This window comes from Brachyhypopomus gauderio, chromosome 3 (assembly GCF_052324685.1).
Source record: "Brachyhypopomus gauderio isolate BG-103 chromosome 3, BGAUD_0.2, whole genome shotgun sequence".
In the NCBI taxonomy this organism is placed as follows: domain Eukaryota; kingdom Metazoa; phylum Chordata; class Actinopteri; order Gymnotiformes; family Hypopomidae; genus Brachyhypopomus; species Brachyhypopomus gauderio.
In genome coordinates, this window is record NC_135213.1 from 5,696,240 (window position 1) to 5,720,578 (window position 24,339).

General features: G+C 40.9%; 1 protein-coding gene and 1 long non-coding RNA gene across 2 annotated transcripts in view; one reads left to right on the forward strand and one right to left on the reverse strand.

Moving 5' to 3' along the window:
• LOC143510090 (uncharacterized) overlaps positions 1–24,339 on the reverse strand; it is a 134,531-nt gene that overhangs the window by 96,482 nt on the left and 13,710 nt on the right. The window lies entirely within an intron of this gene.
• Positions 644–24,339, forward strand: part of LOC143510069 (uncharacterized) — a 102,683-nt gene continuing 78,987 nt past the window's right edge. Inside the window, exon 1 of the mRNA XM_076999073.1 lies at positions 644–1,419. Within this exon, the coding sequence (XP_076855188.1) occupies positions 716–1,419 (704 nt within the window). The 5' untranslated portion in view covers positions 644–715. The remainder of the gene's footprint in view (positions 1,420–24,339) is intronic.

Below are 24,339 nucleotides of genomic sequence, written 5' to 3' on the forward strand. Positions count from 1 at the left end.
CAAAGGCGCATTTTTCTTCCTGTTAAAATGTCATAACTTTTATTTCTAACCTATTTTAACATGGATGGTGTTGTTCTGTTTGTATTTAAACACTCTATCCAGTGGTGTGATTTAAATTGCCATTTTTGGACTTTTTTGTAACATACCTACTTGAAACAGGTAATCTAACTGCTTATGTTTTTGCGGTACTGAATCTGATAAAAACAAGGGAGCTTCATACCTTTTAAAACTCACCAGGATTCACTAAATTTGACTTGATCTTTAAATAATTTTCTGGAGCAGGACCCCCAGATAACTCCCATTATATAAATATTTATGTACATTTATTGCTCAGGTGTTACATTTTGTCGCTTTTCTTCTTTACACAGGCTGTTTAGATTAATATACTTTATAAATGTGTTCATTGTATAGAATTAGGCAAAAGAGGCTGTGTCCCAACTACACCACATTTTCAGTAATTGCTGGCATTGTCTTTTGTCAGGAGAAATTCAGTCAAATGAAAATTTCTTGCTTTAACCCATGCTTTAGAATGAATGTCTTTAGCATTATGCAGAGCCCAAACGGTTCTTTGTCATGATTGTTTCATATTCATCTCACAATGAATTTGCAATGTCTTTTTCCTCTAGGAATTAATGCTGTCCACTTTCCTAAACACATAAACTACATAAACACATTGATCTATGAGGAGTATGTCAGACTGCTGAAAGCAGTAAACATGGAAAAGGAGAAAAGGTACCACTGCTTAGATTGTGGAAAGAATTTTACTAAACACAGTCATCTCAAAAAACACCATCGCATTCACACAGGAGAGAAGCCATATCATTGCTCAGAGTGTGGGAAGAGTTTTACTACACAGACTCATCTCAACATACACCAGCGCATTCACACAGGAGAGAAGCCATATCACTGCTCAGAGTGTGGGAGGAGTTTTACTCAACAGAGTAGTCTTCAACTGCACCAGCGAATTCACACAGGAGTGAAGCCATATCACTGCTCAGAGTGTGGGAAGAGTTTTTCTCTGAGAAGTAGTCTCAAAAAACACCAGCGCATTCACACAGGAGAGAAGCCATATCACTGCTCAGAGTGTGGGAACAGTTTTACTGAACGGAGTAATCTTCAACGGCACCAGCGCATTCACACAGGAGAGAAGCCATATCACTGCTCAGAGTGTGGGAAGAGTTTTTCTGAACAGAGAAGTCTTCAACTGCACCAGCGCATTCACACAGGAGAGAAGCCATATCACTGCTCAGAGTGTGGGAAGAGTTTTTCTCTGCAGAGTAGTCTCAAAAAACACCAGCGCGTTCACACAGGAGAGAAGCCATATTACTGCTCAGAATGTGGGAAGAGTTTTTCTCTGCAGAGTAGTCTCAAAAGACACCAGCGCATTCACACAGGAGAGAAGCCATATCACTGCTCAGAGTGTGGGAACAGTTTTTCTAAACAGAGAAGTCTCCAGCAACACCAGCACATTCACACAGGAATGAAGCCATAACACTGCTCAGTGTGGTAAGTCAGAAACTTCTAGCTACAGTTCTAGCTTACTGTAAATTTTCTGCTTTGCACTAATACTGCACTGTATTAGTACCGAATGAATCATGTTGGACAGACTATATGTGATCTGCAGTAAACAGTAGTGGGAGACTCTGATGAGGAAACGTTCAAACGTCTGTGCTCAGTCATGAATGATTTTAGGTTATTTATGTTTTCACTCTTCATTGCCAGCAGGAGTATTCACATGCATCGGTGTCCCTGCTTGGTTAAGAATGATGTCAGTTTGTTAGTGTAAATATGGATCGGCACATAAGAGATAGTAGTTGGTAATTGGAGCATGAGAAATGTTACTGGATAACACAAAGGTGAATATATGAAAAACTCAAATATACAAATATGACCATACCCCCAAAAAATGTTTTGGTACCTTTGGGGATTCTAGGGGTGCCACCAGGGGCACATGAGCCAGAACAGGTCCTACCACTGTATTGCTGTAGACTCTTGTTAGCAGGCTAGAGGCTGCATTGTACAGCCACAGACACTTGTCGCCTGGCCTTTCATGTACATTGTACCGCTAAAGATTTGGAGCAGTGAACTGTTGGTTCATACTGAACAGCCATATTAATGTACTGCTCATCTGTCCTTGAAGCAGGTCTCTTATGGCGCATTTCCACACAGGCCTGCTTGGCGCGGTACCGTTCGATACGGATCGATTCGCAACAGAGCAGTACGGTCATGTTGTATTTCCATTACAATGGTGGACCACCACAATGTGGGTGGAGTCGCTGTTGGCGCGCGGGTTGTAGTGTCGTGACATCATTTGTATGCGACCACAACACCATACAACAATGGACGAGATGCCGATGGAAGGACTCATGTACCTTGTGCTCGAATCTTGGCTTTTTTTCCAGAAACGTGCAAATGAAGAGAGCAAGAGAAGGTTGCAGTTTGCGAGACGCATGACACAAGAAAAGGAGCGGAGACTCCTTGAGACCATACAGCAGTATAGCGGAGGAGTTGCTCTCCTGTGACGCATCCTGTGAGGCAACCTGTGACGACAGTCCCTGGCCAATCAGTGTCATGCTGTTCTTCCATGTCACAGAAGTTTTCCGCTTTGGAACGGTTAGAACCTCGAGCGAGTAGGTACGAAAAAAGTACCTGAAGGTATCGGCAAACTTGTACCTGGTACTAATGGAAACACTCACAAACCATTGCGAATCGAACCGTACCGCGCCAAGCAGGCCCGTGTGGAAATGCACCATATGTAGTAGTAGGGCTGTGGTAACTTTCTTGGGTACTGGTGCCTGTGCTGAGACTTCCTCTCTGTGTGCTCTAGGTGGAAAATGAACTACCTCGGGAGCAGAGAATACACCAAATTCAAAATCAACAGTGGATCCACTCTTGCCAAATCGTGCTCCAAGAAGTTCAAAAAACCCATCAAGGGTGTTCATTTCCTCTCTCGGCTGAGACAAGGACAAATTCAAAAAAATTGTCTGCTCTGGAGAACGAACCCCCAAATGATCCTCCTCATTGAACTCGTGGGAGGGACAAATCGAGGAGGGTAGCTCAAACGGTTCACCATCCTTAACCTGTTTAATCAAGTCCTCAGACAAGATGCGCATTGGAAGATAACCGTAATCCTGTTCCTGATAATGCCTCACCTCGTAAGGCTCACTCGCTGTGTCCTTTAATGGTGGATTATTCTGTGACGTGGTAGGTATTAAGCAATCATGAAGCAAACACAATCTCTGAGGGGATTGGCTTTAAAAAATGGGTTTCACTTTGAACCTACGGGATTGCACACAAATTGACAGTAGACGCACGAACAGCACAAACACAATGAGGCATGATAACACTAACGGAACTAACAGGCTAACACAGATATGACCAACTAATCATTAGACATAAACACAACAGACTCGACCAGCAACCTGACATATAACAGAACACTAAGACTTAGATAACAAACTACACAAATGGACATCTACAGACACGAGAAGCCATGAACAAAACAGAAATATTGAAAGATTAACCTAATCTGACTTCCAATACACAACAGACTGCACAAGACCACAATCAACATAATTTTTACTTTCACAATAAGTTTCACTATAATATGCATCATCACCTTACAATTACCCACAGACTGAACACCAACTATTAAATACCAGAACTAAATTACAAATGAGACACGGCTGAAGGGGAAGTAACATGGGGCGTGACTGAACAGACTAAAAAGCGATACATAATTGACAGGGAGGCGGGGCTAGATATTACGCCTCCTTAAAATTTCAGCATCACCTCTATTCTGTCACCTACAGAAAGCATGGACTATACTTGCTTGCAAAGTGAACATACAAGTTACTGTGTTTTTTGGATTCCTGTAAAAATATTAAGCCTGAAATTTCAACGTGTTTCAATAATTTTATTAGTTTTTAATATGTGACTAATGCTGATGTGAAATGTGCATAAATGTTTTAACTGGGACTCCATGCAAACCATGGTGGTGTTTTTTACTCTTCTGAAAGTCTGTAAATGCTATAGAGACAGATTAAAAGCAATACTACACAAACAGACCTTTGTGTTTTGTTTTTTCTTTAGTTTGTTACACTCACATCAGACTTGAATGTCTTGAACATATAACAATCAAAACATTACTTGGTAGCAACTAATTCACTGAAAATAAATACCACTTTGCATTTATACAGTATGAATTACACTGTATTGTGGGGGGTGCGTGCGAACAAAAGTCGGCAAGTGTCGATTGCTAAGCAGGAAGACCGCTAGCAACCGCGGACAATCTCTAATAGTAGCAAAAAAAATAACACTGTAGTGAGCTATTTTTAGAACATGCCTGCGGGCGACTCATGTTGGTGACCCCTGCACTACACCATCCAGGGTTGCACGACACTCATTAGTAAACAAGACTGTTTGGAAATTAGTCTTCATGTATGTCTGGGCCTTTGCAATCGTTTCTGCTTGTAAGCACTAGTTAGGGGGCCCAATAGTAGGATTACGCATCATAAGCCTTTGAAAGATCCTACACCTTGAGGTTTACTGGTTAGGGGGCACAATAGTAGGCTTACGCTTGTTGAGGGCTTTAAACTTCTACCTACCACCTTAGCCCAGCGTGTTCGTTTGATGGGAAGGAGATAGCAGGAACCACCATACCAAAATTATAGCAATAACAAAAAGGCCTTTATTAAAACAGAGATATCTCTGGGAATCTCACATTCTAACATTTACGTCAGAGACCCAACAAGTGTTTGAGCATGCCGTCTTTATATATGATTTCTCCGCCCCCAAACGCTTAGATCTTCTATACCTTACATGGTGTTGTTCTTCAAGCATACAATACTTCTCTTTCTTCTCTGCAATCCCAACATGGACATATGGTTCCTGTCTATGGTCGGCACAATCAGGCCTACGCCTTCTGCTTTTTAGATCTCACTCTACAGTGTGGTGTGCTCACATCCTCTCCCTGGGGTTCACAGCTCGGACACATCTTAGACAGTGGTTACATTTTACTTCTACATTAAACAATGATTATACTTCACTTCTTTTAAACAGTGGTTACATTTCGCTTATGTATTATGTTAAAAGAATAAACAAAGCATGTTAATTGCTAAGCAAAAAACCCAAAATCACAACACGCTCCACAAGCCTTTGAAGGATCCTACACCTTGAGTTTCACAGGACTCCAGAGGCACCAGCAGCTTCAAATACCTGTTTGCTGGTTTGTAATGGCATTTCAGCAACTGCTCTCTTAATCCGATGAACTTGCCTGGCAGAAACCTTCCTCATTCTGCCTTTATCTGCACCAACCCATCTGTGCTCTGAATCAGCCACAAATCTTTTCACAGTGCAGTGATCATGCTCAAGTTTTCATGAAACATCTAATGTTTTCATACTTTGCATTGCACTATTTGACGCTTTTTGGCAGCAGAGAGATCTTTCCCATGTTCTTTCCCATGCTGCTTGAAACCTGTGGCCTGCTTAATAATGTGGAACATCATTAAGTGGTTTTCCTGTAATTGGGCTCACCTGGCAAACTAATTATCACAGGTGTCACAGGTGATTGATTTCAGTGATCCAAATAGCCCTGAGATACATGATTTAAATTGAGAAACAAAAAATATATCTTTGACACTTCTATCCAATTTACATAATAATTTGGAACGTGGTGAATTGTTTTTCTGAGTGAGAATAATGCTGCAAACCTGATGGAAAAAATGCTGAGATAACCAAACAGATCTGACACAATCACACTTCCTCCAAAAATATCAGTCAGTTGGGGAAAGAGGAACAGGGACGTCCACTCTCTTCCAGGGTCTTGCTGAGTGTCCCATATGAAGTCCTTCACCTAACCCTTACCGTAATGGTGGTAATATCTGCCCCACTACAGTCCTTCACCTAATCCTTACCGTAATGTTGGTAATATCTGCCCCACTACAGTCCTTCACACCGCTAGCAATATGCAGGAGAAATAGCCAGATGCGCCAGTGTTTTTCATGGGTGACTTCAACAGCTGCAGGCTCAACAGTTTACTAACTTCCTTCCAACAATATGTAAATATTCCAACAAGGAGGAGGAACACACTGGACCTGTGTTATGGGAATATGAACAACGCATATGTCTCCCGAGCTTACCCGCCACTTGGTCTAGGCCAGGGGTCGGCAACCCAAAATGTTGAAAGAGCCATATTGGACCAAAAAAACGAATATGTCTGGAGCCGCAAAAAATTTAAATCCTTATATAAGCCTTATAATGAAGGCAACACATGCTGTATGTATCTATATTAGCCTACTATCAAAATGACTAAGTTAGCTACAAATACATAATGAGCATTCATGATCAGAGGTGGGTAGGAACGCGTTACATTTACTCCGTTACATTTACTCAAGTAGCTTTTTGGACAAAAATGTACTTGTAAGAGTAGTTTTAATATGATCGACTTGAGTAAATATGTGCTGAGAAAAACGCGACTTTTACTCTGTTACAATCAGATTTGCGCCACACGCTACCGTTACTTTCGTTTTGTTAATAATTCGTCTTTTCAGTGAGAGAACACTGACCAACGTCTCGTCACCCGAGTATGAGTGACCAATCAAATGAAGCCGGTCAGTCACGTGATCACATAAGCAAACTTTCTCCACCGGTAGGTAGCAAGAAAGTGACAGAAAAACCTATCGAGCACCCCTGACCTCATACAGCCAATGTTTACATTACAAACGTGTAAAAAGGACAGTTAAAGGACCAAAAAAGGACCAAAACGTGTGGACATTTCAGCCTACAAGAACTCAACATCAAATTTGAGGCAAAACGATGCGATAAGTATGCCGTATTATTAAATGTAACGCAGTGCAATACTAAAAACCAATTCACACTCTGAGTGTACACATTAGCAATGAATATATGATGCTTTAGTTGAACCAAAGTTTGCTACAAATTGATTCAGTTAGCGTCAAGTTGTAGCTACATGTATTGGCTGACAGTCTCATCAGTTAGTGCCTTTGTGGAACACATTAAAGTTACACAGGCCTAATAATTAGGAACAAACAAAAATACAAATTATTTATAATAAATAAATTTGATATATTATATTTATTTATAATAAAGTATTTTTGTTATCATTTAAAGTCATTGTTTCCAGTAATTCAATTTCCCATGATGTAATTTGACACAAGACAGTACTCATGCATTTACTCACTACTTGAGTAGCTTTTTATCAAAGTACTTTTTTACTTTTACTCAAGTAAATTTTTGGATGCATACTTTTACTTTTACTTGAGTAACATTTGGTTCAAGTAACAATACTTTTACTTGAGTAAAATTATTGAATACTCTACCCACCTCTGTTCATGATTAAATGTTTATTCTCCCTGCAGTGTATTCTGTAGTAGGTGTCACGATTCTCTAAATTTACAAAATAATAGAACAAATGGAGTCTTAACAAACTAAACTCTATCCTATAAAATTTCTTTAAAAACTATTTCTTTAGTGTCTTCATACATGGAGGGCAACATTTTAGTTTTAAGATTAAGATACTTTCGCAAGTGACCATAGCGCACAACTCCGCACACCTCGCGTGAACCTGCGCGAAAGGCAGAGGCATTTAAACTTCAGTTAAACATGAATTTGTAAGCCTACATACTGTACATTAAAAGGGGTTGATAATGAGATTTGAAATGTAAGCCCACATTTAGTACATTTAACCTGTTTTCGGCAGCGGCGACTCTTCCCCTGGGCCACGGGGGGGGCGAAAGGGGGCGTCGCCCCCTCAGGCGAGGTGTCCCGCCCCCTCAATGTAAATAATAAGACCCATTTATTTTACAACAATCGCTACATGGCGCCCCCTCGGCCGCTCAAGAATCGTTACACGCCACCCCCCGCTCAACAACTTACGTTCGCCACCCCTAAATTTTCTGACGCCCCCTCACTGTATATGTTCTGGCGCCGGCCCTGCCCTGGGCTGCATCAGTGCTTGACCCAGCGTCAGCAGCATTAGCAAACGGGTGCTTTGCGTTTAAATGGTACTTCAGACTGGTAGAACTCCTACAATAAACTAATTTCGCATTGCATAAGATGCAAACAACTTTACTCTTGTCAATGTCTCCATTAGGAAGCTTCCTAAAAATGAATTTTCCATTAAGCAAACCTGGCGACTTCGTGGCTGCGTCCATGTAAGCACATGTGTGATTTGTAATTCACAGGTTTGAAAACACGTTCTCGCCCCTACTGTGCAATTTGGTTAGGAATACACCCGAGCTAAACTATCAAGGTGAAAGTCATCATAGTTTGCTTACATATTTTAACTCAGTTCCCAACCCAATTTTAAGAATAGATTAACGGCGATAATTTTTATATCGCCCGATAAGAGTATCAAATTAACGAACGCCGCTAACGCCGATAACGGCCCACCACTAATAATTATTTAACTTAATTAAGTTTAACGTGCTGGGAATTATTGAAATGGACCTTGAAAGTGGACGTACAAGTGCTTTAATTCCACCTTGTAAAGGTGTATGAGCCCAGCAAACATGACTTGGTTCATTGCGCTGAAGCGTGGCGTGCGCGAAGTCACGCGCCGGTTTGTTTACAACAGCCACCTGCCTCATCTCGCCATGCTAATAGAAACGTGTGTCGCAGGCTATGACGCAAATCTTCATTGACATAAATGTTGAAATTTAATTTGTTATTCTACACATTCTTACAGCATTGGAAAACGTTAAGAATGTTGGTGTCATGTTTGTCTCCCACAAAAACTATATTAAAACAAAAAATATATTTCTCTCCCCCATCTTTTTACATTTTCAAACATTTTTGAAAAAGTTCCAGGGAGCCGCTAGGGCAGCGCCAAAGAGCCGCATGCGGCTCTAGAGCCGCGGGTTGCCGACCCCCGGTCTAGGTGATCATAACGGTATCACTCTACTACCGCTATACTGACAGACTCTGAAACGGGAAAAGCTTGAGATCCACAACGCCAAACAGTGGCCAGAGGACGCCATTGCAGAACTGCAATGATGCTTAGCTTTGCATCTTTAAGGGTGATCTGGAGGAAAAGGTCTCTGTCATCACGGATTATATAAAATTCTGTGTTGATATGATTATACCAACAAAGACCATCAGGAGATTTCCAAACTCCAAATCCTGGATCACCAAACACATCAAACTTAGAATGAGAGAAAAACGGATGGCTTTTCTGAGGCAAGACTGGACCACACTCAAAGACATTAGCCAGGAAATAAAAAATGACATTACTAAGGCTAAACGTAAATATGAAGATAAATTGGAACAGGAATTCAGCATCTTGAATACAAAACAGGCCTTTGAAAAAATGAAGATACTCACAGGACAGAAGAACAAGCACAAATTGGACGCAATTTCAGACCCCAAGGCATTTGCCAGGGACCTTAACACCTTCTACTCGATACCATCAACCACTCCATTCTACTTTCTCGCCTTGAAACCTCCTTTAACATTACTGGCACTGCTCTAGCATGGTTAAGATCTTATCTTACAAACCGAGAGCAGTTTGTGCATATTAACAATTACAGCTCTAGCATCGCCCCACTGTCTCATGGCGTCCCCCAGGGTTCAGTACTTGGTCAGCTTCTGTTCATTCTCTACATGCTTCCTCTAGGTGACATCATACGTAGGAATGGCCTCAATTTTCACTGTTGTGCTGATGATATGCAGCTTTATATTTCTTCCAAATCTACTAGCCCTGCTCTTCACTCTACTATTACAAACTGTGTAATTGAGTTGAAATCATGGATGGAAACGAATTTTCTCAAACTAAACTGAGAAATCTGACATGATCGTCATTGGTCCCAGAGCTCTGACAAAAACAACAGGAAACCTTCATCTCGCCATTGGCAACGACAGTTTGCATTCATCTTCGGTTATTCGTAATCTGGGAGTGATTTTTGACAATAATCTCACCTTTAATAACCATGTGAATCAGCTCACTAAAACTGCTTTCTTTCATCTAAAGAACATCGCGCGATTACGCTCGTCACTGTCTTTTTCTGCTGCCGAAATATTGATCCATGCTTTTGTTACATCCAGAATCGATTATTGCAATAGTGTTCTTGATGGTACATCCAACAAAATTCTAAATAAACTTCAGTATATACAGAACTCAGCTGCACATCTCCTCACCCAAACTTCATCACGTGATCACATTACACCTGTCCTTCAGAAACTCCATTGGCTTCCTGTTGCACAGCGTATTCAGTTTAAAATTCTTCTACTCACCTACAAAGCTCTCCATAACCAGGCACCATCCTACATCTCTGATTTGCTTCATCAGTACACTCCTTCTTGTTGCCTTCATTCCTCTTATGCCAACCTATTGGCTGTACCCACTAGGACTAAGCACCGGACTTGGGGTGACAGAGCCTTCTCGGTAGCTGTGCCCTCCTTGTGGAATTCTCTACCCAATCCAATACGGAGCTGCTCTGAATTATCTGCCTTCAAAAAAAATTGCTTAAAACCCACCTTTTTAAATTGGCTTTTAATTTATAATCTACATATGCAAGTGTGTGTGTGTGTGTGTATGGTGTGTGTATATGTATGTGTGTGTGTGTATGTATGTATATGTACATGCTTGTGTGTATATGTAGATATATATATGCTCTATATATGTATTTTATTTTTTATCTTTTGCGTATTTTATATATTGAGTGTTTTTTGGGATAGGGTACACTTGCTGCCTGTTCCTTACATTATCTTTATGCTTTCTGTTTTAATGTGTTTTGTAAAGCGTCTTTGAGCATTGTGGAAAGCGCTATATAAATAAAATGTATTATTATTATTATTATTACTCCAGGTTCGACACAGTAGACCACTCAGACACATGCACAAATCTACTGGAGGCTATTCCTACCCAGGAGCCAGCCGAGCAGGTGCCTTTCACAGCTGAGGATGTGTGCCAGCAGCTGAGGAGATGTAAGCCTGGTAAGGCTCTGGGGCCAGATGGCATCAGTGCCCAGGTGCTTAAAGACTGTGCAGCTGAGCTTTCCCCCATCATCCACTCACTCTTCTCCGAATCATACAGCACTGCTACGGTACCGGTTCTGTGGAAAACATTTACCATCATCCCAATACCCAAGAAACCCCGCCCTTCCGAATTCAATCATTACCGGCCAGTCGCACTTACCTCAATAATCATAAAATGTTTGGAAAAACTGATTCTTAGAACTCTTCTTCCAGTTGTCAGCCCACATCTGGACCAATATCAGTTTGCCTACAAGGTTAAGAGGGGGACGGAGGATGTTGTGGCATGTCTCCTCCACTCCCTCCTGCAACACCTAGAAACACCCGGCAACTATAGTCAAAGTCAAATTTATCTATATAGCGCTTTTCACAACACACATTGTCACAAAACAGCTTTACAATCGTATGGGTCCAGATCCCTAATAAGCAAGCCAAAGGCGACAGTGGCGAGAAAAAACTCCCTATAGCAGGGGTGGCCAACCCGCGGCTTTTGCCTGGTTTCATGTGGCTCCCCAGCCGGTCCGCGGGCTCACATGCACAAACGGGGCGACACACTGCTACATTTTCGTGGTGCGCGGTTTGTCTACAAGCCTAGCGAGCCACTAATACTTTTAAAACTGGCATAGTGGAAAACACGCATTTGACTGTCTTCACAGCTAATAATTTACACTCGCCAACACCCCCCCGCTCAACAGATTACACTCGCCCCCCAGCTCAACAATCTACACAATAAAAAAAGTGGCTCTTGGTCTTGGACGGGTTGGCCACCCCTGCCCTATAGGGTGGGGATTAGGAAGAAACCTCGGGAGGACCAAGACTCAAAAGGGAACCCATCCTCCATTGGGCGGCCTGTTAACACAAGTCCATGGTCGCAGGGTGGTTCCAAAGTTCCACAGCAACAGTCAAGGCTCCTGTTCCCCGGCCAAGCAGCCTCAGTCCCCGCGGTGCAGGTGGTGGGCCTCAGGCGGGCCAGCATCAGCACGACCCCTCATGGCAACGGCTCATCCAACCCTGGCATCAGCACATCCACCGGCAAGACATACCATCCCCCAGGTGCCTGCAGGTGCCTGTATCCAATCGTCTTGGGTAGAGGCATGCAAAAAGATAGACAATACAGACTGAGTGGACATGAATTTAAACCACCATTGATTTAAATGTACATAGCTCACGTGCCAGTGATGAGCATGTGGCTCCGGCAGGCTAATCTATAGCAGCATAACTAAAGGGAGGGGTTCAGAGGTGACCACAGGCATGAGGGCTCACTGAGACATTGCTTTCCAGTCAAATCATTGTCACAACTAGAGTGATGCCATGACACAGCTGGATGACAGCATCAACATCTCAGATCACTAGAAATCTCAATGTCTGGGGGCTCCCGAGCCCCTACACCTTACAAGTGAAATATTAGCTGAAGGCTTGATTAAATAGGTGAGTCTTAAGTCTAGATTTAAAGATTGGAACTGTGTCAGAACCTTGGATTGAAGCTGGAAGGCTATTCCATAATTGAGGGGCTTTAAAAGAGAAAGCTCTGCCTCCGGCGAGAAATCCAGCATTTTGGGAGCGCAAAGGGTGAGATGGGTTGTAGTAAGCAATGAGTTCACTCAGATATTGTGGGGCAAGACCATTTAACGCCTTATAGGTTAACAGAAGAACTTTAAATTCAATGCGATATTTAATCGGAAGCCAGTGTAATGCTGGACTAATATGATCGAATTTCCTAGCCTTAGTTAGGACTCTAGCTGCAGCATTTTGTACAAGTTGTAGCTTCTTTATGGACTGTTTAGTGCATCCAATTAGAAGACTATTACAGTAATCCAATCTCGACGAGACAAAAGCATGGACCAACTTCTCTGCATCAGCTAATGAAAGAACTATACCAGACTTCTCGTCATTGATTTCAGTTCTGCCTTTAATACCATTCATCGTCACCTGATTATTAACAAACTCCACCAGCTGCACATATCTCCATCCCTCATTCACTGGATTCACAATTTCCTCAGTGACCAACCGCAATCCGTCAGAATACCGTATTTTGCGGACTATACGGCGCACTGTATTATAAGGCGCAGTCTGAATTACGGGCTCTATTTCTGTATTTGATACACGTATAAGGCGCACCATACTATAAGGCGCAGGCTCAATTACGGTCTCTATTTCTGTACGGCACCGTATTATTCTGTACGGTGCGGTATTATAAGGCACATGCTAAAACACAGTCTACAAGAAAAGTAAAGGACGCGAAACGGTGATTTTTAATTGAAGTTTACTTTACTACTTGACAAAACACACAAACACATTATTTTACTCACTCTTCTCCCACAAATCCATCAAAGTCCTCATCCACGTCCTCATCCTCGTCCTCATTTACTCACTCTTCTCCCACAAATCCATCAAAGTCCTGAAATAAAAAGCTGCGCAATTTCTCTAACGAGCAGTCCGGGTTCCCGCTCATCAATGTCCGAGTCAGTCTCATCGCCAAGCGACTGTTCAGCAATGATGCCGGCTTTCGCGAAAGCTCGGACAACAGTCACATCAGAAATCTTAGCCCAGGCATCCACAATCCATTCACAAACGGTGGCGTAACTCGCCCGCCGCTGCCTCCCAGTTTTAGTAAATGTGTGTTCGCCGTCTATCATCCATTGCTCCCAGGCCGCTCGCAACTTCACTTTAGACGCCCTGTTAACGCCAATGTCCAGCGGTTGGAGTTCTTTAGTTAATCCTCCCGGAATGACGGCAAGCTCCAAATTAATTTTTTTTACATGGCTTTTAACGTTGTCTGTGAGATGAGCGTGCATGGAGTCACAGATCAGCAGGGATGGTGATGTGTGGAAAAAACCACCCTGTCTCTTTATATACACCTCTCTCAGCCACTCTCCCATTTTCTCTTTGTCCATCCAGCCCTTTTGGTTAGCCTTAACTATTATTCCGGCTGGAAACTTTTCTTTCGGCAGCGTCTTCCTTTTGAAAATTACCATAGGCGGTAGTTTCTGTCCATTACCTTGACAGCCAAGAACAATGGTGAACGCCGACTTCTCATGCCCCGTGGTGTGTATCGATACCGTGCTAGTCCCCTTTTTCTCCACAGTATGGTTCACGGGGATGTCGAAAGTGAGGGGGACCTTGTCCATGTTGGTGATGTGGCTGGGTTCGATCTTTTTCTCCGTAATCCTTTTACGACAGTATGTACGGAAAATGGCCAGCTGTTCTTCGTAATCTGCTGGCAGTCGCTGTGCCACAGTAGTCCTTGCGCGGATAGAAAGATGATGCCGTTTCATAAAACGAAAACACCAAGAAGGCCCTCTTTGAAAATCGTCTAGCTTCATGTCTTGGGCTATCGTTGTTGCCTTTAGTCGAATAGTGACTGTCGAGACGCTTCTCCCAGCCGCTCTTTGTTCACAGATCCATTACTCAAGTTTGTCTTCTAACTGTGGCCACCTCGCATTGTTACCACGAAAACTCTGTCTCGAATTCTTTACTTGACAATATGACAATGACAATAACTCTATCTCAGCATACCAAGACTCCATTTCTCATCTCACACACTGGTGCACAAACAACTATCTCCCGCTCAACTTCAGTAAAACCAAAGGATTGGTAATTTCCAACCCTAGATCACATGCACACACAATTCATAATCCCATCTGTATAGACGGTGAAACTGTAGAAATGGTAGACTGTTTAAAATACCTTGGACTCACCCTGGACAATAAACTCAGTTTTGAACAACATACCACGGAGATCCATAAACGCAGCCAACAAAGACTTACAGCTATTCGCGAGCTTAAAGCTCTATGTTGCCCCTTGTCAAGAGCATAGTCCAGCCCATCCTCTTATACAGTCTGCCCTGCTTTTTCAAAATGTTAACTGTTACCAATAGGAACAAAGTTATATGCATCATTCACAATGCATCCAAGATAATAGGCCTACCCCATCCACCCTAAATCCCCCAGAAACAGAGCACATATAATTGCACATGACCCCAGCCATCCCCTCAACCGCCACTTCATTCTGCTCCCATCTGCTCCCATCAGGGCATAGATACAGGGCTTTGGAAACGGACATGGATTGGGAAAAGTTTCATGCCCTCCGCGATAGCTGCCCAGAATGTAAGCACACGGCGGGGATTGTCCAATTGACAGTCTATGGAATGCTTCCCCTTGTCCTCTGAGACATCTGTTGGACTGCCTATGTGATCTGCTCTGTTTGACGTGTATGTGTTTATGTATTTATGTTTGGTGTGGAGGTTGGTGGGGAGAGGGGAGGGGATGGTATTGTGTTAAGTATACCTATGTATCTATGTTGATGAGGCTTTGTACTGATGGTGAAAACAAATTTTCCCTGTGGACAATAAAGACTACATATCTATCTATCTATCTAGAATGTGATGGGAGATCACAGAGATGAAAGAAAACAAAACTCAGTCTCATACATGAAGAATTTAAGGCATTTTCCCCACTGTTTCCAAATGTTTATCTGAAGTGACAAACCCAGATGTGTATCACTATGTTGCTGAAACAGTGTGTTTACACCAGAGAGCCAGTGAAAGCTTACTGCAATAGGGATGCATATAATTACTTTCTCTGTGGAAAATTTGGGAATATTTATTCCTATAGTGCAGAGGGCATCAGAATTGTATATGGTGAAGTTGGAGCAACCTGCCAAACACGTCACTATTTCTAAAACATACTGCACATGTTTCTTAGTAAGGAGTGTGGGGGTGTTTGATTAAACTCTATATTTAATCATATATTTTCTATGGTTTAAACATTTATTCAGCTTACTAGAGACAAATGTCCATTAAAAAAACTTCACCCTCATTTTTAGGAGTGCTTGAGCAACCAGCAAATTTAGAATCAGTCTCGTATCCTAATTAGACCAGAACCAAAACATTTAGTCATCAACTAAGGGTAATCAATGGTTAGGTATCTGAAGGATTTAACTGAATTCTTTGCAGGTTTTGGCAACAACCACTTTTGAATATCAACACCGACAATTTGGTGAAAATGATACATTTATTTACAACCAACTATTCTAAAACAAACAGCATCAACAAGGATCTGTATATTTACAGTGAGGACTCTGCATCTAGTGTGTGAATGTGTAGAAGGGAGGGGGAGGAGAGTAAATGTGCGGGCGTGCGTGTTTGAGGAGGCGGAGTTGTAATCTCAGCTCTCCTATGGAGAACAAAGCAACGAAAATGGCGCCGACTTTAAACAGTAGAGCAGCGCGACTGTATGTTAATGTACTCAGCTGGCTTATTCCAACATGGTCAGAACAAAGGGAAATGGCGCTGGCTTAATAACTAAAAATTAAAATGGCGTGTCTGCCCTTAGCAAAAAGTGGTATATTTAAAGTTATTTTATTAAGTATACTTAAGTATAAGTATAGCAAGTATACTACAGACCATATACTTTAAGTGTACTAGAAAGTATACCAATTTAATACTTTTTCGGACTAAATTGGAACATTTCTAGTTTATAAAAGTATACTTTTCATTTTCAAAGTTTTCAAAAGTACACTCTATAGCAGGGGTACTCTACTCAACTGGCGGACCGCGGTCCGGATCCGGACCCGAATGCAGTCCTGTCCGGACCCAATCTCATTCCTGATTAACTGGATACGGACCAAAACAAAACCGTAACATTTATTTCAGGGCTATTGAAAAAACACTCCGTCACGAGTGTACGTTTGCCACCCCGCTCAACAACTTACGTTCGCCACCCCCCCCCCCCCGGGCTACAAGCCTGGTTGACGCTTCGCGAGCGGTGCGAGGGTCAGCGCGGCGAAAATAACGTAATCACTACATAATCCTACACCTTTATAAGGTGGAGTTCAAGCACTTGTACGTCACTTTCAAGGTCCATTTCAATATTTCCCAGCATGTTAAACATAATTAAGTTAAATATTTATACATATACTCGAAATAATTCGCTTTTTATCACATTATTTAATGGTTGTTTATTTTAAAAACGCCCAATCTTCACGTCTTCACGTTCTCATGTTTCGTCCTGGAATTACAAGAGGCTCGTATTTGTTAACCTAATACAAGAGAACTATTCAGTCAGACAGATTTGTTGTGAAACCAAGTAGTTACAATTTCAAGCATTTTAAAGTACTTTAACCTAAATTCCAGCACTTTTCAAACCTGAAACACATAGCAACATTAAAATTGGTCAGGTAAATGTTTATTCCCCTGTTTTGAGGGGTGTTTCTACCACATATCGTTTCGGACAAAACACCCCCCCCCCCCCCCCCCCCCCCCCGGACCTCAGGTCACAGCTATCTGCCAAAATTGGACCGCGGACAAATTTAGTTGAGTACGCCTGCTCTATAGTATAAAAATAGTATACTCATCTATATGCTATCAATGTACTTGGTATATCCTTCTTGTTTGCTTAAAGTATACCACAAGTACACTTATCAATATACTGCCATTGTACTAGTTATACTTCGAGTCTATTTTATTGTATATTTAAGTATACTGTTATTTCACTAGTTTACTTTAAGTTTGCTTGGCATATTACTTGTAGCTTACTATTTATGTACTTGAAATATACTCTTTAAAGTATTCTTAGTTTACTGTATATACAAAAGAGTGTGATGCATTTACAAAATCACAAGACAGAATGTTGAAAATATTTCACACATTTAAAAAACAAATACATATGAAATAAAGTCCTTCCTTACTAGAGAAAATGAAAGGAAAAAGTGCACATTTGCATGTAAAAAATATAAACATAATGGTCTCTCCAAGATCAAGTCCTTGTTTGTAAAACGTGGTAAAGTGACGCTGGGGTGTGAGATAAGGACGAGGCACGGAGTCCTATCTTGCGGTACAAAAGACAGTTTATTTAACAAATGAAAAGCGCAGACAGCACACGTTAAACACTTATACATGTAAACATGATCGACTCTGACAAAGAGGACACACTGCATAAGTAGACAAACCACATAAGCCCCGAGTGATGATGAGACGAGTCACAGGTGAGACCAATTAACACACTCAGACACAACCACATCCACGAAGATCCACAGATGACTAGACGTAGACAACATAAACACATGTCCAAAGGGGAGAGGTAAGGGGTTGTAGCGTGACAGGTAAAGCAAAACTTGTGCATATGCTTGTAAAAATGTTAACATAAACGTAACATTTTAAACTCCAGCATTGGAGTTTAAAATGTTATTTATTTAATTTATTATTTATAATTTATTTATTACTATTAATAAATAAATTAAAAGTTAAGTATGAGTCAATGACGACCTTATTATGCACTTGGAGCAAGATATAGTAAGTATTAGTACTTTGTGGCAGAAAGATGTAAAAAGTATACTAAAGTATAAGTATTAATGTACTTAGTCTTAGTCTTCTGTTTATACTTTTCAGTATAAGCCAAGTATACTTCACTATACTATTCTTAAGTATTTAAAATATAGTTTATAAAAAGTCACCTTCAATATACTTCCTCAGATTTAGTAAAAATAAGTATACTCATAGTACACTTGAATAAACTTCTTTTTGCTAAGGGTGAGCCTAGCGAAGACTATGTCAGTTATTAACAGGACAAAGACATGGAGAAATTGCATGCGAGGTGGAGAACTTTGTATGTACAAATCCTGAAGATTATCTAAACAAAGTTGAACACAACACTGAAAGTTTTATCTAAAACTTAGGTAAGTCTACAGTTCAAATAACTGCCCTTTTTTAAACTATGCCCAGCAGTTAGACTCTCACGTGTTGAGGGTTTTGGGTGGTTTTGTTGTCCTTCTGTCATTCTGTTTATGAAGTCCAGGAATGTGAATCTCGTTCACGATTTAACGACAGGGAATTGATCGCCTTTGTTTCAGTCCTTGAGGTCACGTTAGCAAGCGTGATGGAAGTAATTCGGTGAATCTGTTGCCGTGCAGTAATGTTGATCGGTTGGTAGATTGCACTGTAATTCGGGCTTGATAAAGAAGTAATACAACCTTCAGCTGTTTGCTGTTAGTCGTACCAAAGTTCGCATGTTCTTAATAAAGAAAACCAGAGAGAGGGAGATAGTAGAGCCTCTCTTAAATAGGTCTAACCTAGGTGCAGGTCAAACCAGAGAGAGAGATGGATGGCTGATCAGGGTATTTAAATACCTGGATACCACGTACTTTAGACACACCCTTTCTTCCGTCAAAGCAAGCTTGTTCAAAGTGTTGCCAGTGGTACTGCCACCTGCTGGTTTAGCATGGTACCTACACTAGTCAGACTCCAGGTAATTAATAAAAATAAATAAACACACTGAGCTGCAAAATGCCTTTTTGGTCAATAATGAAGCAGTTCTTAGGATGCTCTACGCATGCATTTGAAAGGCAAAGGCAGGGCTTTGGAAACGGCTGAGCACATCCAGGACAAACGTTTGCAACATTTTTTTCTTGAGGATGTAGAAGAATTTGTTTCAACGTCTGAAGGTGTAAAAGATAAGTTTAATTAGAATTACTGTAAACATGCTAATTAAATGCTTTTAGAATACTGGAATAACTGTGTCCTTAGGATTCTGGTCATCAGGTACCAGACCAGAAGGGTTCCTGTTATTTGATTTCTTAAAGAATAAACATTAAACAAAGCAAACTGACAAATGAGGATTCACAAAAGTAGAAAGAAAAACTCTATAGAATAATCAACTGTTTCACTGATTTACAGAACAGGGCACGGCATCAAATGATTTGTGTAAAATATTATCTCTACCTTCCAGTGAAGACAGATTGTAGGAGCTTTCATCTGAGTAAGAAAACGGAACCTAACATGCCTTTTCACATCCACAGGCTTAAGATCATCAGATGTAAAGGTCTGGATGTCCTCGGCTGAAGTAGGAGACCTGAGTACTGAGATGCTTGCTGCAGACTGAGCTGTTCTTAGCTGAATATTAGAACTGCTTTTTGCATTTGTCATTTCTGAATGCAGAGGCTCAACATGTTTGTCCAAAGAATCAACAATTGATCCGATATTATTAACAGCACCATTCCCAATGCCACTGATCTTCTCTTTCATACAGATACTGCCATCACATGGAACAATTGAACATTTCATTGCAGGATGCTGTCGTGGAAATTTGAACCTTAATGGGCCAGAGAAATAACAAATGCATCATGAAGAACAGGTCACTCCCTAAGAGAGGAACCTGATTTTAGCCTGAAATAAAATGGTTCAGAGGGGCAATTTCAGAGGCCTGCTGTATGCCTGTAAGGTCTTGGGCCAGGCAAAACTCAAATGCATCATACATAACTAGTTCCTATATGTATATATATGTATATGTAATATATATATATATATATATTAGTGGTGGGACTTTAACGCGTTAATTTCGATTAATTAATTACAGGAAAATTAACGCACTAAAAAAATTAACGCATTTAACGCATGAGACACTTTTGCACCGTGAATGTTTCTCAGTGCACGAGTTCCAGACATACAGATTATATGGACGCACGATAAGATCATGATGGAGATGAGTGAAGACGCTACGCTGGTGGATGGGAAATTTAAATATAAGAAACGTCCAGATGGAAGTAAAAATAAATATAGTGTTATTTGCATTTTATGTAGGAAGGAGTTCGCTTATCACACGAGCACTTCCACCCTTCGTTACCGCCTCAACGCAAAACATGTTGGTATTAATGCGCAGGTCAGTAATGATCACTTAGCTGATAAATGTATTCCTAGTACGATAGGGTGAACAAACGTCCGTATTTCACATCCTGTCCCGGGGTTTTTTTAAGTGAGGAAATGTCCTGGTTTTTAAATTACCTTCATTGGACCATTAAGACTGATTAAACCTAATCAAGACTGGATTAAACTTTCGCTAGTGACGCGCGCGACTCCGCACACCTCGCACGAGCGGCGGAGGCGTTTATACTGTAACGTTGGTTAAATACCAGGACAGTTTACTGTTGACAACTCGTCTCTTTTATTTAAACATTAATACAAGCGAACTCACTCAAGAAAAATAACCGAATCCTCTCTCTCTCTCACTCTCGCTCCTCGCGCACTTTTCCACTCGCACGCACAACTTAACTTAAAGAAACAGTAACCCAATAATCCCCTAAGGATCATTACAATACTTTATGCATCACATTATTTGGTTATTGTGAAGAGTGCCCTAAATGTGGCTCTGACTGGGGATCATTGGACCTCTGTTAGCAACAAGAATTATCTTGGTGTGACAGCTCATATTATAGATGATGAATGAAAGATCCAGTCATTTGCTTTGAGCATGCAGAAGATCACTAGGCACTATGGAGATGCCTGTGTAAGAGGCCTGGGAAATTAAAGAAAGTCTCATCTGATTTACTTCACTTCTTCTTATTCTTCCAATATCATGAGCAAAGCTCCCAAAATTAAACATTTTTGGTCAGAATTTCCAGTGTTCTGAAAACTGTTTGCTTTGTTTTCTGCACTCATCTATTGGTCTGTGTAGTAGACTGGTGGAAAAATAAACAAGATGTTGAAGTTTATGCTTATGTTCATTGATTCATTCATCATTCAAACTTAAATTAATATTTCTCATGTTAAATATTGAAATGCGATTAAAATGCGATTAATTTCGATTAATTAATTACAACGCTTGTAATTAATTCGATTAATTTTTTTGATCGCGTCCCACCCCTAATATATATATATATATATATGTGTGTGCGTGTGTGTGTGTGTGTGTATACTGTATATGAATCTATACATGGCGTTTATTGTCATATGGACAATATTAATTCCAGCAATAATATGATTACAAAGCCACATAGTGGCTTTTAAATAGTCCACCATAAGACCACCAAACAAGTTGTTAAATAGTCCACCATAAGACCACCAAACAAGTTGTTTTACGCAAAGTGCATCCTAAAGACCAACCTACAACTCTAATGTGGGTATTTCTTCCTCTTACCTATTTGTGGTGGTTAGTTTTAATCTAAGAATTTCAATAGCTTTAAAAAAAACAGTGCACAGTGCTCTGAAACCTTTAAGACCACCACTTGCGTCCGTGTTAACCGTGTTAAGGTAATTTGCCTTAGACGTTGCAGAGGCGACAGCAGTACATTTAAAATAACACGTTATCTACAATTTTAACTGCTGTATGTTTTTGTAGTCCGGCCCAGATTTTCTGGGACAAGTTGGTTTTATTCTGATCTCCGCTGCATACCGTCAGCCTGCATCAGCTGGCCCAGTCCGCTCATGTGTTTACAGGCTCAGTCCGTGGCAGGTTTGAGCAGAGCTGAGCAGGTTTGCCTGAGTGGAGCGGGGGAGGTAATAGACACCGTTAAACAGCAGCGTGACTATGGGCCGGGGCCGCAGTGCGCGGCAGTGGCTCCTTCACAGGCTGAGTTAAACCACCGGCGGCCCACCGGCCCACTAACCCATCGGCCCACCGGGGAAATCCCCGATAGCAATGTATGCCAGTCCGCCCCTGTATAGAGGTGATACCCTAGCTCCCCTCTTAATTACCAAGGCAGCAGCCCTGTTCCTTCTTGTTTTACTTGTCATTGTGAGTCTGTGGAAATTATATGTTTTTTTATAAAGAGTTGATCAAATTATATTTTTATATTAAAGAAATAATTGGACCTACTTCTCTGGTCCAGTGGTCTTGAACTTGTGTGTCCTTTTTCTTTAATGGTCTTATTTTGTGCTGAGGCTTTCATTTGCCCCAGTGTAATTCCTTGGGGTGAAATTCCCCTAGGTGGCGTAGTCGTGCATTTTTCCTTTTTTTGGGTTTTTGTTAGTCCTGCTCGCCACAATTTCAAATATCATGTTTAGCTGAATAAACATGTTATCAACCCCTTTTAATGTACAGTATGTAGGCTTACAAATTCATGTTTAACTGAATAAACTGTTGAACACAAGTAGCCTACATTTTATTGAGCATGTTTTTTTTCTTCAAGTAGAACCACAGACGTAATTGGGGGGGACGGGGGGGGGACATGCCCCCCCCCCCCCCCCCACTTTTTCAAAAGTCCCCCCCAGTTTTTACGGTTAAAACCAAATATTTAAATAGCGACGATCCATGTCCCCCCCACTTTTTATTACAAAATTACGTCCATGAGTAGAACAGCTTTCTCAAGTAGTCATTGATGCATTTTGGAAACAGGAGATGAGCCCCTGGTCTAATGCACCCTCTGTATTAAGAAACCCCATCTCAAACTTTGACTTTTAGTCATTACTTGGGTAGCACACATATGAGCCATTTTAATATAGATTAATCTAGATTAATTTCAAGATTTCAGTGAGATTAATCTAAATTTTAAAAATTAATCTATGTCCACCCCTATAAATAAGACTAATATAAACTTCAGTTTCTGAGAAGCTTTAAAAATAAAGCTTTAAACAGCTTTGGAGTACTTGAAAACTCCCTCATTATAATAATACTTGAAATGACAATACATTACTTCAAGAAGAGAATTTCTAAATTCTTCATCTGGTATGTCTTCAATAGGAGCTTCAATGCACTTCACTTTACCAATGAAGTATTGGAAAAGGTCTGGGGAAAGACACTGAGGTTCTGGACCACTATGGACACTGCAATCATTACTCCTACATGGAAGTATTCATCTTTTTCTGCAGCTAAAGATGACAATATTTCAGCAATATGATACATTTATAATTTTTAATATGACTACTATGTGTATGTAATTGGCTACATTTTACCTTGACTATTGAATTTAAGATATTTTGTAGAGCCTCTGTCTTCAAAGACTCTACGTGTCCTTATGGAATCCATTAACAGTGTCAGAAATTCACGTTTAGGTCCCCCTGTGCCCATACCCTCTTCTGTCTGCCCAGTGTCATCAGAGAATTTTACCATCATGTCATGAGATGGATTATATGTGGATCTCTTAAACCCTTGAATGGCTCCATCCCACACATTTGTTCTGTTAATGTTGAATCTGCTGCATGATGTTGTATCTATGTTTAGTGATAGATTTTACACCACATCAGAGGCTTGCTGTAAATTAATCAGACATACAGTCAAGGCATGAGTTCATGCATGTTTTCATATTACCATGAATTTAAAAAATGAATTAAGTAATTGGTTCACTTTTTTTAAGTTAGATTCCCAGCTAGGCCATGACTGAAGTGCTGTTGTGCAAGGTACTTAACCCCAACAGCTCCCCAGCTGACAGGACTAGGGCTGCCCACTGCTCTGGGCTAGTGTGTGCTCACAGCCCCCTAGTGTTCACTAGTGAGTGTGTGTGTGTGTGTGTTCTCACTACACAGATGGGTTAATGAAAGTATATTTTAAAAGTTCTGTTTGACAATGAAATTTTAAAAATGTATAGCAACTATCATTTCTGTGCATGATCTTCATTAGATATCCAGTGCTTCATCTGTGA